The sequence below is a fragment of the Amia ocellicauda genome, chromosome 8, assembly GCF_036373705.1.
Source record: "Amia ocellicauda isolate fAmiCal2 chromosome 8, fAmiCal2.hap1, whole genome shotgun sequence".
NCBI classification, from domain to species: domain Eukaryota; kingdom Metazoa; phylum Chordata; class Actinopteri; order Amiiformes; family Amiidae; genus Amia; species Amia ocellicauda.
Genome location: NC_089857.1, coordinates 6,663,978 through 6,678,561, shown reverse-complemented (window position 1 = coordinate 6,678,561; position 14,584 = coordinate 6,663,978). Strand labels below are relative to the sequence as shown.

General features: G+C 41.4%; 1 protein-coding gene across 4 annotated transcripts in view; it reads left to right on the top strand.

Annotated features, from left to right (window-relative positions):
- LOC136755374 (ras-specific guanine nucleotide-releasing factor 2) overlaps positions 1-14,584 on the top strand; it is a 76,205-nt gene that overhangs the window by 34,791 nt on the left and 26,830 nt on the right. For 3 of the 4 annotated variants that reach the window (XM_066711909.1, XM_066711912.1, XM_066711910.1), the window contains exons 4-15: positions 4,219-4,308; positions 5,843-6,096; positions 6,477-6,556; positions 6,751-6,944; positions 7,415-7,524; positions 8,137-8,255; positions 9,084-9,244; positions 10,733-10,799; positions 11,252-11,388; positions 12,469-12,551; positions 13,085-13,333; positions 14,398-14,490. In XM_066711909.1, coding sequence (XP_066568006.1) covers positions 4,219-4,308; positions 5,843-6,096; positions 6,477-6,556; positions 6,751-6,944; positions 7,415-7,524; positions 8,137-8,255; positions 9,084-9,244; positions 10,733-10,799; positions 11,252-11,388; positions 12,469-12,551; positions 13,085-13,333; positions 14,398-14,490 — 1,637 coding nt within the window. The remainder of the gene's footprint in view (positions 1-4,218; positions 4,309-5,842; positions 6,097-6,476; positions 6,557-6,750; positions 6,945-7,414; positions 7,525-8,136; positions 8,256-9,083; positions 9,245-10,732; positions 10,800-11,251; positions 11,389-12,468; positions 12,552-13,084; positions 13,334-14,397; positions 14,491-14,584) is intronic. The other variant, XM_066711911.1, reaches the window with a different exon arrangement.

Below are 14,584 nucleotides of genomic sequence, written 5' to 3'. Positions count from 1 at the left end.
AGTGCATGTTTGCTGCAGATGGAAATTTCCAGGTGTTGATCTGAATGCCGCTCTCATGTCTGAGTTGTGTCTGCTGTTGCGTCTTTGTCATAACGTACAGTTGTGCCTTTGCAGATGATAGCTGACCAAATAACATTGTGGTAACATTGCAATAAAGTGAACACACAATAGTCATGTGGTGGCAACAGAAATGTGTCGATTCTAGGGGGGGTTGTCGAATCATTCACATAAATAACTACATTGAAAAGAATGTAAAATGAATACACAATATACTGCATATAGGCATGCAAAATAATTCCATTGCACTTGATATACACTCACCTAAAGGATTATTAGGAACACCTGTTCAATTTCTCATTAATGCAATTATCTAATCAACCAATCACATGGCAGTTGCTTCAATGCATTTAGGGGTGGGGGGGGCCATCTCCTGAACTCCAAACTGAATGTCTGATTGGAAAGAAAGGTGATTTAAGCAATTTTGAGCGTGGCATGGTTGTTGGTGCCAGACGGGCCAATCTGAGTATTTCACAATCTGCTCAGTTACTGGGATTTTCACGCACAACCATTTCTAGGGTTTACAAAGAATGGTGTGAAAAGGGAAAAACATCGAGTATGCAGCAGTCCTGTGGGCGAAAATGCCTTGTTGATGCTAGAGGTCAGAGGAGAATGGGCCGACTGATTCAAGCTGATAGAAGAGCAACTTTGACTGAAATAACCACTCGTTACAACCGAGGTATGCAGCAAAGCATTTGTGAAGCCACAACACGTACAACCTTGAGGCGGATGGGCTACAACAGCAGAAGACCCCACCGGGTACCACTCATCTCCACTACAAATAGGAAAAAGAGGCTACAATTTGCACAAGCTCACCAAAATTGGACAGTTGAAGACTGGAAAAATGTTGCCTGGTCTGATGAGTCTCGATTTCTGTTGAGACATTCAGATGGTAGAGTCAGAATTTGGCGTAAACAGAATGAGAACATGGATCCATCATGCCTTGTTACCACTGTGCAGGCTGGTGGTGGTGGTGTAATGGTGTCGGGGATGTTTTCTTGGCACCCTTTAGGCCCCTTAGTGCCAATTGGGCATTGTTTAAATGCCACGGCCTACCTGAGCATTGTTTCTGACCATGTCCATCCCTTTATGACCACCATGTACCCATCCTCTGATGGCTACTTCCAGCAGGATAATGCACCATGTCACAAAGGTCGAATCATTTCAAATTGGTTTCTTGAACAATGAGTTCACTGTACTAAACTGGCCCCCACAGTCACCAGATCTCAACCCAATAGAGCATCTTTGGGATGTGGTGGAAACGGGAGCTTCGTGCCCTGGATGTGCATCCCACAAATCTCCATCAACTGCAAGATGCTATCCTATCAATATGGGCCAACATTTCTAAAGAATGCTTTCAGCACCTTGTTGAATCAATGCCACGTAGAATTAAGGCAGTTCTGAAGGCGAAAGGGGGTCAAACACAGTATTAGTATGGTGTTCCTAATAATCCTTTAGGTGAGTGTATATTGTTCTACAGAAGCCCCTATAAGAAGGACCTATGTTAGCTGCTGACAACCTTATAGTGCAACAAGAGAACTTGAACAACTCTGTGTGTTCAGGGTAATAATATTATTCCCACAGCGTCTTTGTCAGAACCAAAATACAACCTCACACAACATAGCCAGAACGACATGTGTTAGTTGGGCACTTGAAACCCTGATGCCTAGGGACTGGTCTATTGAGTGTCCAAAGCAGATGTCTGACTGCATATGTAGTTGCAATATAGTTATGATTGAATGAACTTGATTGTTGTCATTCTGTCACTGAATTACTGCAGGGTTGGGGGGAGTAACAGGCCTCATTGTATACTTCAGCCTAGACTTTCAGAGGACACAAATCCACTATACCCGAGGACCTGTGTTCTGTTATAGTGAGTTTATCATTAATTTGGATAGTGATCAGGTGGCATTGGCCACATAAGTACACTAATATTTTGATCATATCTAAAATACATTTCAGGATAACATAGTACAAATACACTAGGTAGACTAATTTAAGATAAATATCTCAATCCTGCCTTTAATTTAGAATACCCCCACACATGTCTTGATGTACCATATTTACACAAATACGTGGCACAGTGTTGATGTGCAGGGGTCCTCTTGACCAAAGTTCGAATGCTCTTTACAAAACAGTTTCCAAAGCACTGTGACCGTTTCACAATCTATAAATACCTGTTCACCAATGGTTCATACGGATCACGTCCTACCTAAACCTTTCATATTTCTCATTTCCTCTTTGCTAGCAGATATGCCTTTCTAATCAAAAAGTAATGCATATACAGTGGGGGAAAAAAGTATTTGATCCCCTGCTGATTTTGTACATTTGCCCAATGACAAAGAAATGATCAGTCTATAATTTTAATGGTAGGTGTATTTTAACAGTGAGAGACAGAATAACAACAAAAGAATCCAGAAAAACGCATTTCAAAAAAGTTATAAATTGATTTGCATGTTAATGAGGGAAATAAGTATTTGACCCCTTCGACTTAGTACTTGGTGGCAAAACCTTTGTTGGCAATCACAGAGGTCAGACGTTTCTTGTCGTTGGCCACCAGGTTTGCACACATCTCAGGAGGGATTTTGTCCCACTCCTCTTTGCAGATCCTCTCCAAGTCATTAAGGTTTCGAGGCTGACGTTTGGCAACTCGAACCTTCAGCTCCCTCCACAGATTTTCTATGGGATTAAGGTCTGGAGACTGGCTAGGCCAATCCAGGACCTTAATGTGCTTCTTCTTGAGCCACTCCTGTGTTGCCTTGGCTGTGTGTTTTGGGTCATTGTCATGCTGTAATACCCATCCACGACCCATTTTCTATGCCCTGGCTGAGGGAAGGAGGTTCTCACCCAAGATTTGACGATACATGGCCCCGTCCATCGTCCCTTTGATGCGGTGCAGTTGTCCTGTCCCCTTAGCAGAAAAACACCCCCAAAGCATAATGTTTCCACCTCCATGTTTGACGGTGGGGATGGTGTTCTTGGGATCATTCCTCCTCCTCCAAACACGGCGAGTTGTGTTGATGCCAAAGAGCTCGATTTTGGTCTCATCTGACCACAACACTTTCACCCAGTTCTCCTCTGAATCATTCAGATGTTCATTGGCAAACTTCAGACGGGCCTGTACATGTGCTTTCTTGAGCAGGGGGACCTTGCGGGCACTGCAGGATTTCAGTCCTTCACAGCGTAGTGTGTTACCAATTGTTTTCTTGGGGACTATGGTCCCAGCTGCCTTGAGATCATTAACAAGATCCTCCCGTGTAGTTCTGGGCTGATTCCTCACCGTTCTCATGATCATTGAAACTCCACGAGGTGAGATCTTGCATGGAGCCCCAGACCGAGGGAGACTGACAGTTATTTTGTGTTTCTTCCATTTGCGAATAATCGCACCAACTGTTGTCACCTTCTCACCAAGCTGCTTGGCGATGGTCTTGTAGCCCATTCCAGCCTTGTGTAGGTCTACAATCTTGTCCCTGACATCCTTGGACAGCTCTTTGGTCTTGGCCATGGTGGAGAGTTTGGAATCTGATTGGTTGATTGCTTCTGTGGACAGGTGTCTTTTATACAGGTAATGTGCTGAGACCTGTATAAAAGATACCTGGGAGCCAGAAATCTTGCTGATTGATAGGGGATCAAATATTTAATACTCATTAACATGCAAATCAATTTATAACTTTTTTGAAATGCGTTTTTCTGGATTTTTTTGCTGTTATTCTGTCTCTCACTGTTAAAATACACCTACCATTAAAATTATAGACTGATCATTTCTTTGTCAGTGGGCAAACGTACAAAATCAGCAGGGGATCAAATACTTTTTTCCCTCACTGTAAGTCACAAAATATCAGATAACCTACCGTGTGTTTTTTTTTTAAGATCATTGTGACCCATTTATCTAAAAGGTTTAAATTTATGTATTTGTATTTCTTAGCAGACACCCTTATCCAGGGCGGATAAAGCTGCCGGAATTGTTTTATTGGGAAGCAAAAGATAAATATCAGACGCTCGTGAGGCATTGCTGATGCTGATGCCATAAACTCATCTTGAATTTGTAATTCTGTCTTTTGTCAGTGTTGACAATATGACACACAGTGGCTCTATGAAATCAATTTGTTTCCAAATGGGTAATATGTTGCCCTTTATTGATTTTCTTGTTTTCTTTCCTAGATCATTGCCCTCAATAAAACAAAGGAGAGGATGCGGCCCTACCAAGGAAACCAAGAGGAGGAAGACCCAGACATTAAGAAAATTAAAAAGGTGACATGAAGCATTTAATCCTTCTGTGTTTGTATTGGTTTTCTGTATCTGATTTTGGATCTAATGTAACACTGTCAGAACAGTAATTCTTGTGAGAAAACAGACTCTTTCTGAGGAAGTCCTTTGAGTCACTTCCAAACAAATGATTTGTGGTGAACTAAAACAGAGGTATAGAGTAGTGTATCTCCTTGGGGTCAATGAAAAAGCACTGCACCCTTTTCTGTGCTCTGTACAATACATTGTACTAACCTGTTTAGGGTTTCAACATCAAAACTCAGATGAAGTGCATTGGTATTGATGTTTTATTCCTGTGGTATTTATATATTATTTAACGAGGAATCACACCACCTTATTATAAAGAGAAACTGAAAAGTCTAGTGATGAAAAATGCATTATCAGGTAGGTCTGTTTCTAAATTAAAATTGATGATACATTCTGCAAACTAGTGTCTTCCTCTTATAGACATCTCAAAAAATGTTAAATAATTTTCCCTGCACAATTTGAAGAACACTGCATAGTAGTATTCTGCTCATATCCATACACAAAATAATAATAACACACATCCATCTGGTCCTGATAACATCTGAGTGGTCTTTCCCATTTATTGCTTCAGAAGTGAGCAGAGTGAAGCCATTTGTCATAGAAAAGGCTGTGACCGATAGTACTGGTTTTGAATACATTTCGGTTGGCATTAAATAAATACTATAATCAGCTTTTTCTTATCTGTGAGATGAATGCATTGTCTCCTTTTTTATCCTACTGGACTCTTTGTCAGAATTGCTAACCCTGACCCTAATCCTAACCCTGTCCCAAAATCTAACCCCAACTCTCACGCTTACACAAGGGGTTCCCCATGGCCACACCTTCAAGTCTATTACTCTGCAGGATCGTAGCTCAGTCACATCCTTAACCCATAATTATTTTAAATACATTTTAGTCTGGCTTGAATCAAAAATATCTGAAGTGTACTGGAAAGCATTTTTGACAGTCTCAGATCGTTTGAAGGAACTACATTGATGTTGCACCTGTCTAAGCTCTATCTGCTTCCCCAGTAGATTTTATATGTTTGTTCCTAAGGAGACATCTCTTTATAAATTGTCAATGGGATTCAACATGCTAATTTCATAGTACGAGAATGACTTATTGAGATGATTATAGCAACACAATGGGATGATTATACATGATTGCTCAATAGAAGGCTAAATGAGAATGTATAGGGTAAATAAATATGTCAGTCTGTTTTCTCTTCCCTTCTGTATTTTAAAATCATCAATAATGTAATTTTAGTCAAGAATATTCTATGTAATAATGTTGTAATTAAGCATAGAAACTATACATACCTGCTGGCCTTCGAAATGCATTTTTACCACAATTCCTCACGTGAACTGTTTAAGTGAAATGCTGCTGGATTCATTTTCATCTAAAGTCATCATTGCGTGGTCCAGTCTGCCCAGCTGGGCAAGGCTGTCTCTCCATCGATGCTGCCGCCGCCGTGGTAACTCTAGCAGTCGGCTCCCTGTGTTGTCTCCTCCAGGTCCAGAGCTTCATGCGAGGCTGGCTGTGCAGGCGGAAATGGAAGACCATTGTTCAGGACTATATCTGCTCTCCCCATGCAGAGAGCATGAGGAAGAGAAACCAGATTGTCTTCAACATGGTGGAGGCCGAGACGGAGTACGTCCACCAGCTCTACATCCTAGTCAACTGCTTCCTGCGCCCGCTCCGAATGGCCGCCAGCTCCAAAAAGCCGCCCATCAGCCACGACGATGTCAGCAGCATCTTCCTCAACAGGTGCCCATGAAACCCTCATGAAAAAATACCCTCAATGTTATCTTGAGTTCACCACAGCACCCAACCATAAAACATAATCGAAACCAGGGCTCAACAGTGCAGACATCCGGGCAAACACACTTTGGTTATAACACGCCTATTCTGTTTACAAGTGTGACATGTAATTATTTGCATCCATAGCACAGACAGAAGTTGGGTTTCATAAACATGTTACAGAGGATGCCTCCTTAGCCATGCAAAACCCCTGATCACTGTTTCAGATTGGAAATTTAAATCAAACATCTTTTGAATGTCAACCATATAATACAAACAGATGGCATGCTGTACTATATAAACACTTATGTTTTTTCTTTCTCTCTTTCTCTCTGTTTTAATTCCAGTGAGACTATCATGTTTCTTCATGAAATATTTCACCAAGGGCTGAAGGCAAGAATTGCAAACTGGCCAACTTTGATTTTAGGTGAGTGTCACGTGGTTTTGTGAACTGAGCTCCTGTGAGACTGTCCTAGCTCTATCTGTGATGAAAAATACTTCAAAAGACAGGTGGGAAGAATGGCTTTAGAGCTGTAATAAGCACTCAGAAACATGTAAGTGTTACCAAAGCCAATAGCTTCTCAGGCTACCCCATCAATGCTCTCTCTGGTTCTCTTGCAGCGGACCTCTTTGACATCTTGCTGCCAATGCTGAACATTTACCAGGAGTTTGTGCGCAACCACCAGTACAGCCTGCAGGTGCTGGCGAACTGCAAGCAGAACCGCGACTTTGACAAGCTGCTCAAGCAGTACGAGGCCAACGCGGCCTGTGAGGGTCGAATGCTCGAGACTTTCCTCACCTACCCCATGTTCCAGGTACCCCCCCACCTGTTCAGTGCTGATCTTCACTCACATGGGTCTCTGATTGTGTTACAGAGAAGGAGACTAAATTATTATTATTATCAATATTATTATTATTTACAGTCGGAACACAAACAGGTCTCTGTCGAGTATCTACAATCCCACAGAAAGTAACATGTTTTACTTAGAGATACAAATGAACATCATCGATAAGGTTACATTGAAGTTGTTTTACAGTATTGGCAATACAATTAAGTTTTAGTAATCACATTATGGTACAATGTTGGCCTAGGCTTGAGAGTCCATGTTAATGTGAGGCTTTTTCATAACGGTTTGAGTTGTTTTTGTACTGAGTTAACAGGCCGATGTCAATTTGCACTGGCCTAGGTTCATGTTTTGGTGTTGGCTGGGGTTGGGGTTCAGTCTGATGTTAGGCAGTTGTGTGTTTTACTGCAGTAACCTGATAGCTGCTCTGTGTGCTTCAGATACCCAGGTACATTATAACGCTTCACGAGCTGCTGGCCCACACGCCTCACGAACATGTGGAGAGAAAAAGTCTGGAGTTCGCCAAGTCGAAACTGGAAGAGCTGTCCAGGTGAGAGATTCCCAGACACTCTGACTCATTGTACAAGAAAACCAGCTGGGCCGTAAAGCTAGTCAGTGGCCCAGAACGCACAGGGATCTCTTATACAATTTCATTTTTTTGTTTTTCTTCTTTCTTTGATTTTATTTTCAGTATTTCTGTTTCTTTCATTTAGGATATTCAATAAGTATTTTAATGCAGTCTTCCTGAAAAGTTCCCTTCCAAAATTACCACACCCATTCAGGAGAATGAGTTTGTTAAAATAAATTCATAGTAAAATGAACGTTTTTTTTATTATTTCTTATAACTCCTCTCTTTAACAAAAGTTGAAGAATTTAGTAGTTCTTCAACAGTTTTTAATGAGCTGGTGCCTCAGGTTTTTTACAACAACCTAACTTTTTTAGGGTTTGTTGTGCAATAAATCCTACAATCAAACATTTCCTCTCACCTAATATTGAACATAGTCAATCAACATACTCTTGAACAGTGTGAGACAGAAAATGTATTGGCTTCGACAGCAGTACACAGCAGAACATGGTAGAATGAGGTAGGGAGACGGGATTGTCGCGCACTGATGCATTTGACAGCACTGTTCTATATCTCAGCTTGTCTCTGTCCTCCCAGGGTAATGCACGATGAGGTGAGTGACACCGAGAATATCCGCAAGAACCTGGCCATCGAGAGGATGATAGTGGAAGGGTGCGATATACTACTGGACACCAGTCAAACATTTGTTCGGCAAGGTGAGTAACCCAGTGTATTCATTAATTCTGGCAGGAGCCTAGCAAGCTGACAGCTGTTGATTTGATTTAAAAAAAAACAAATTTTAACCCTTCAGGAATTCAGGAATGCTTTTTAATTTTTTTTTTTTTTTTTTAATGAAGTTTATATTTGCATTTACTTGTAAAGTTTAGAAAGACCAGAAAGAAGAACCTCAAATACAACAACAATAATTACAAAAACGACAACAATGTGATTTCTGCTGGCTGGTGGTCAAATGTTCCTCTCTTTGTGAAAATCACAGCTGATGGTTGTATTCTTTTTGTGTCTTTCATTGTTTTTAAACAACAAAGGAAAAATTAAGTGCACCGCTTATTTCCATTTAAAAAGAAATATGTTTCAATGAAAATTGCTGGTGCAACTGGCTGATCCAGGTTTTCGGATCAAATTGGGTTCATTCATTTGTAGGCTAATGATCGCTTTGAAGGTATTGAATATGAATAATTATCCGTTACTGCTGGCAGTCCTAACTTTCCACAATGATCGTAACTCTTGCTTGCCCTGGATTAGTGCATCATCAGTGTATGGGAATATGTGTATTTTCTGAATAATGATTATGAAAAATATGAATTTTCTAGGCTGCAAGCAGGAGCAAAACTATGTAGTGGGTATCTCTTGTAGGATCCATGGTAATCAGATTACACGTCAATTAATAAAAAAAAAGACATTTACATGACACACAAATGTGTACACATGCGCACATATTGTTCAATATATTTCTTGGTTTAGCCATTGACATCCCTACTGTGAACGTGTAAATGCCTGTATCTCCCGTGGTTCCCCTGTCCAAGGCTCTCTCATCCAACTGCCATCGGTGGAGAGAGGCAAGCTCAGCAAGGTGCGCCTGGGCTCTCTGTCCCTGAAGAAGGAAGGCGAGAGACAATGCTTCCTGTTCACAAAGCACTTCCTCATCTGCACCAGGAGCTCTGGAGGCAAACTGCACCTGCTTAAGGTGAGCGAGGATGCTGGTCTTCTCGCACTCTGTTGTCTCTAACCTCTGTGTCTTTAAAAAGGCAACTCATTTCAGATAATTCAGTGACCTCTACATGAGAATTTCATAGAAAACATTTGTTGGAACCAAAAATGTCCAGTGAAATTCCTGTTCTGGTGTACCATACTGCCTGCTCCTTAAAATCTGATCATGCTTTTTTGATGTGGTGGCACATTTTCACCTCCTATATATTTCTAAGATGTTTGTTAATTGGGTACAGTGTTTATGTGTGACTGGGGGGGGGTGATGGTCGCCTTGTGTAGCCCCTGTGGCACCTGGATGCAGTTTACAGAGGTCTTAAGCAATCATTTTACAAATGAAACGCCTGCAAAATGTTTTCATTGCCTCCATCGGAATTCTTCTCAGAAGCTTGTGTTGCAGTATTATTAGTGTTGAAGCAAGCCTATAACTAATGAGACCTCTGTGTGCTGGGACATTTTAATTTCTCTCCTGTGGAGAATTCATATCGTGCAAGTAGCAGGCAGTGAAAATGAAACAGCATTGCTTTTCCTCATGCAGATCAATTTGTATCCAGATCAATGTCTGTAACTTTGATCACATAAGGTGGTCTCTTGTGCAATTTATGTAGTGGGTTTGCCAACTCATCTTTTTAGGGCAGAATTGCCTTTGTTCCAGCTCCAGTACAGCTATATCTACTGCACTTTGCAGCATTAGGAATCATGTGTCACTTTTATTTGTTTGTTTTGTTTTATCTTTGCTGAATTAAAGTACCAGTAGTCCTCGCTTAATGTTGGGGCTTGCATTCCACGGAAAAGCAATGTTAAGTGAAATACCATTCAGTGAATTATACACAAGGTAAATGTTCCTGGATTTGTTTCCTCCCATACACAAGATATATATATATATAATTTGAAGGATAACTATCATTAAGCAGGAAAAAAGTTAAATTAAGCAGTAAAAGGCTGGGAGAGTGGTAATATCCACAGTTCTCTAACTGAGTTCAAAGCGCGGTCTCACCTTTAATCTCTACAGTGATAACTTTCTACTCTTCTGGCTGCCTGAATACTAGAATTACTTTAATGGTGGTGGTAGTGGTGTTGGGGGGTAATGGCAAGCAGGAACAAATTTGTTTGTGTGTGTTTGTGCCTCAATTTAAAGGATAAACCTGGCCACATAAAGGCAAGGAGTGTCACCATGCTCTCTTTGGCCTGGCGAAGAAACTGTGCCCACAGGACCTCATCCACAAAACAACACTGAAAAGAAGTAATGCTAAGAGAGACAACGTTAAGGGAAGACTACCTGTACTTAATTTCTCTGATAAAACATACGTGTCAAACACTGAATAGTTCTTGTGGGGAAGTTTAGATTACATGCCAATGGATATTGGGGTGATTTGCCTCATTTGGTCTCAGCAGTGGTTCTGAGCGGAGAAGATGTTAGCCCAACTCAGCCTCAATGACCTCTGACCTCTCCCCTTCTTCCACACAGCAAGGCGGGGTCCTGTCTCTGATAGAGTGCACTCTGATTGAGGAGCCAGACGCAAGCGATGATGATTGTGAGTATTTTATTGATTACCCATGAGTAATGCTGCAAAACAGGCAAAGGCAACACTACCATATATCCTCAATGATTATTTTATATGATTCAAGTCCACTGATTGGAAGAAGGTTTTTTTTGTTTGTCTTAGAAGGCACAAGTGTTCATCATTTAATTCCACAGATGGCCTTTGCTCACTGGATCCGATGATGCATGCGATTTGTACGTGCGTGAAAAAATAAAACAAATGAGTGTGTGCCTCCCTACCTCACCTACATGTACCAGTATGGATGAGAGCAATTTGAGAGTTTTATATGCAGCACGAAACTATTGTTTTGCAAAAATGATTAAGTGTTAGGTTGGAAACCCTGCATTTACACTCCGTCAAACTGGTGTGGGTGACAGAGCCAGCTCAGTGTGAAACACTCCGCTGACCATGTCCAATGCGGGACTGTGTGCTCTTCTCTTCAGCCAAAGGGACTGGGCAGGTGTTTGGGCACTTGGATTTCAAGATCGTAGTGGAGCCTTCTGACTCACCCTCCTTCACCGTGGTGCTCCTGGCCCCGTCACGACAGGAGAAGGCCGCGTGGACCAGCGACATCAGCCAGGTATACTGTATGTACTGTATCATTAGACTGTGGCCACTTCTGGATGACTCGTCTTGTATTTCTTCTGTGACATTGGGAGCTGTTTTTTTTGTTTTTAAACAATGAGGCATACTATCCACATTTTGGTGATAAGTATTTTCCATAACATTCCCCTGATGGAAAAGGCCATCCCTGTAGACACTCCACATGGAACTCAGACCCAACCACTAAAGCACGACACCTTAATTCCCAAACACAATAATCCAGCCGGATGATTTACCACTGCCATCAATCATCGCATAAACAGGCAGGCTGCTGCCGAGACGCAGAACGTACTGCAGCACTGGAGTTATAGGAAAGTTTGTGTCAGCTTGCACAGCTGCTAGTAGGAACTCATGACCCATGAGACATATTTACAGGATTGTATATGAGTGTTTTTCTTATTATTTCTATCTGATGTGTAAAAGTTATTTGGGATATCCATACTTAGTTAATATATGGCTTGTCCCTTTGTATTCTTATACTTAACTTATATAACATAAACACAAGACATTTCCAATTTCTTCATTATTTGATTGTAAAATATGGATTTTGAGGTTTTGTATGAAACGTATAGATATATATATATACACACACATATATACAAAATACAGAAAAAATTAAGAGACCACTTAACAGTGGTCTCTTAATTTTTTTTCCAGAGCTGTAATGATATTGCCAGTATGGGAAACAAACAAATCAAACAAAATAATAGAAACCTGTATTTTACTTTTTTCTTTATTAATACTGATGTCTTTTTGGTATTTCTTCTTAAACATCCACAATAGGGAACCTTTCTTGTGAGTCTTGATTTTAAACGAGGTTAAACCAAAGCAGGGACGGCAGGGATTTTCCGGGTTGGCGTGCGGTCGTCTCGATGAGCTTGAAACCAGATTTCCATGCTGTGTTGTCACCTTGTGTTTTATGGAATATAGATTTGCTCTTTCCTGCAGCCCTGTGCTCCTGGGAGCTCTGAATGTAAAGCTGCTTATTAAGTTAAAGTACAGATTTTATCCTTTAACGATGGTGAACCCAGAGTGACCCTTGCATTTGTCCTGGCAGTGCATCGACAACATACGCTGCAATGGCTTGATGACCAGCGTGTTTGAAGAAAACTCCAAAGTTACCGTGCCTCACATGATCAAGTAAGTCCCTTCTGCTTCATAGATGTGTGGGCCTCTTCCTGTCACAGCCACAAGTTATTTATTTCCAAATTAGTCACATAAGATATGGTGTTTGCTGTTCTATTTGGTGAATATTGTGTTTGTTCTCCCTGCTGACTATTGTTGCAAAATATACAGTGTGTAAATTCAATTCCAGAAAGGTGTCTTTGAGAATGAGAAGCAAGAGTATTAAAACAACATCAAAAAATGTGATGTGACCGAGATAAGTACATTTTCAAATTGAGTTTTACAAGAATACTAAGCTAAGCTACCGAGCTGCCAAGACTGAGGATTGTGGGTACATTCTTCAAGTTATGGAACCCTGACACTGATACTGTCAAGCCACGATATTTTTCCTTACCCTCAAAACAAACCCTATGTGCACTGACCTTCTCCCAGACAACCCCCAAATCCTGTATCCCCTCCCCCACCCCTCTCATGCTGTTTGGAGTTTTTGTCTGGTGACCGTTCAATGGTCAGGGCCCAGTTAAGCCACTGGTTGTGCTCTCTATTAGATCCGATGCACGTCTCCATAAAGATGATGTTGACATTTGCTTCAGCAAGACGCTCAACTCCTGCAAGGTTCCTCAGATCCGCTACGCCAGTGTGGAGCGGCTGCTCGAGAGGCTGACGGACCTGCGCTTCCTCTCCATCGACTTCCTCAACACCTTCCTGCACACGTACCGCATCTTCACCACCGCCGCTGTGGTCATGGACAAGCTGGCCGACATCTACAAGAAACCCTTCACCTCCATCCCCGTCAGGTGAGCAGAGCGGGCTCTTTCTCCAACCTCACACAAAATGCTTGCATTGTTCATTTTCCTGCTTCTTTGCCCTGTGGTGCTGGTCAGTGCGTTATCTGATCTTTTAACTTGTGCTCCAGTTTTTCTCCTACATGGAACCCGAAGTACAAATTGAGCTTTTCAGTCAGTGCTACCTGGCAATTTCATTATTTTAATGTCAATTCCTTTTGTTTTTCGACTGAGGAATGTAAATGTGAAATTTCTGCTTCAGGAGTGTGATGTCTAGCCTTGGCTTAGACAGAATAACATGTTTTGGGATGTGCTCTGCCACAGATAATAACCTTTTAAATGCAAAATGTGCCCTTTTCTGCTCTGTCTAAAATAGGTGTTCTGCTAATGCTTTCAAGACTGTTTTCTGAAATAAGAGCTGGTGTGTTCATTTTCCCTCATTACCCTTAAGAAGAAGCAATGAAGAAAGTGGGTTAGAATGAGTAAAAATATAATTAAAAATAAGTTATCAAATGGCCTAAGCAATCAAAACAAAAATGTGTCGTATTAGGAATGCATAAAACTATTGAGATAGATATTGGCTCTTATCACCACCAGAGAATGCTTCAGTTTTTGTGATCATTCCAAGGATAAGTGAAAAACATCAGGATCAAATAAAACAATGGGAACTGAGCCCATCATCTCAAACTCTTGTAAACTGCTGTGCTCTAAAGATCCATGTGTCTCTTTGTGTACCGTCACTGTGTATGTAGTTTACTGAGCTTAGAATCCTGTGAGTCCTCTGTGCATTTGATGTTACAAATCAGTAGGATTTGCCTTTAAGAGTAGTCTCACCATACTGTCACATCCGAAAATTGCCATGTTTATTACACACCAGAAATGGAAGTCTTGTCTTTGTGGTCATGTATGTAAAGTGTACTGGGCTATTGGTTAATTCTAATCCCCTTTAATACCCTCCGCACTAAGGGACAGTGCTCCATGTGAGGAGGTGCACTCCATCGTTATCGTCTGCCACCGCCTTGTCCTCGCCTCATCATCATCTGCTGTGTTGTTTCCCTCTCCCTCGTGTCATGCAGAGTCCAGTACCACTCATCAGACCGCTTGTCCATCACCTCCATCTGTCCCGACTACAGCCTGAAGATCACAAGGCTAGCCCTGGACCAATCAAAGTAACACTCTTCATTTGGTTTCTCGTGACCCCACCTACTTTCTTATCCCCTTTGACCATGAGAAAAGCACATCTGATTTCCCCCTGTGCTATCA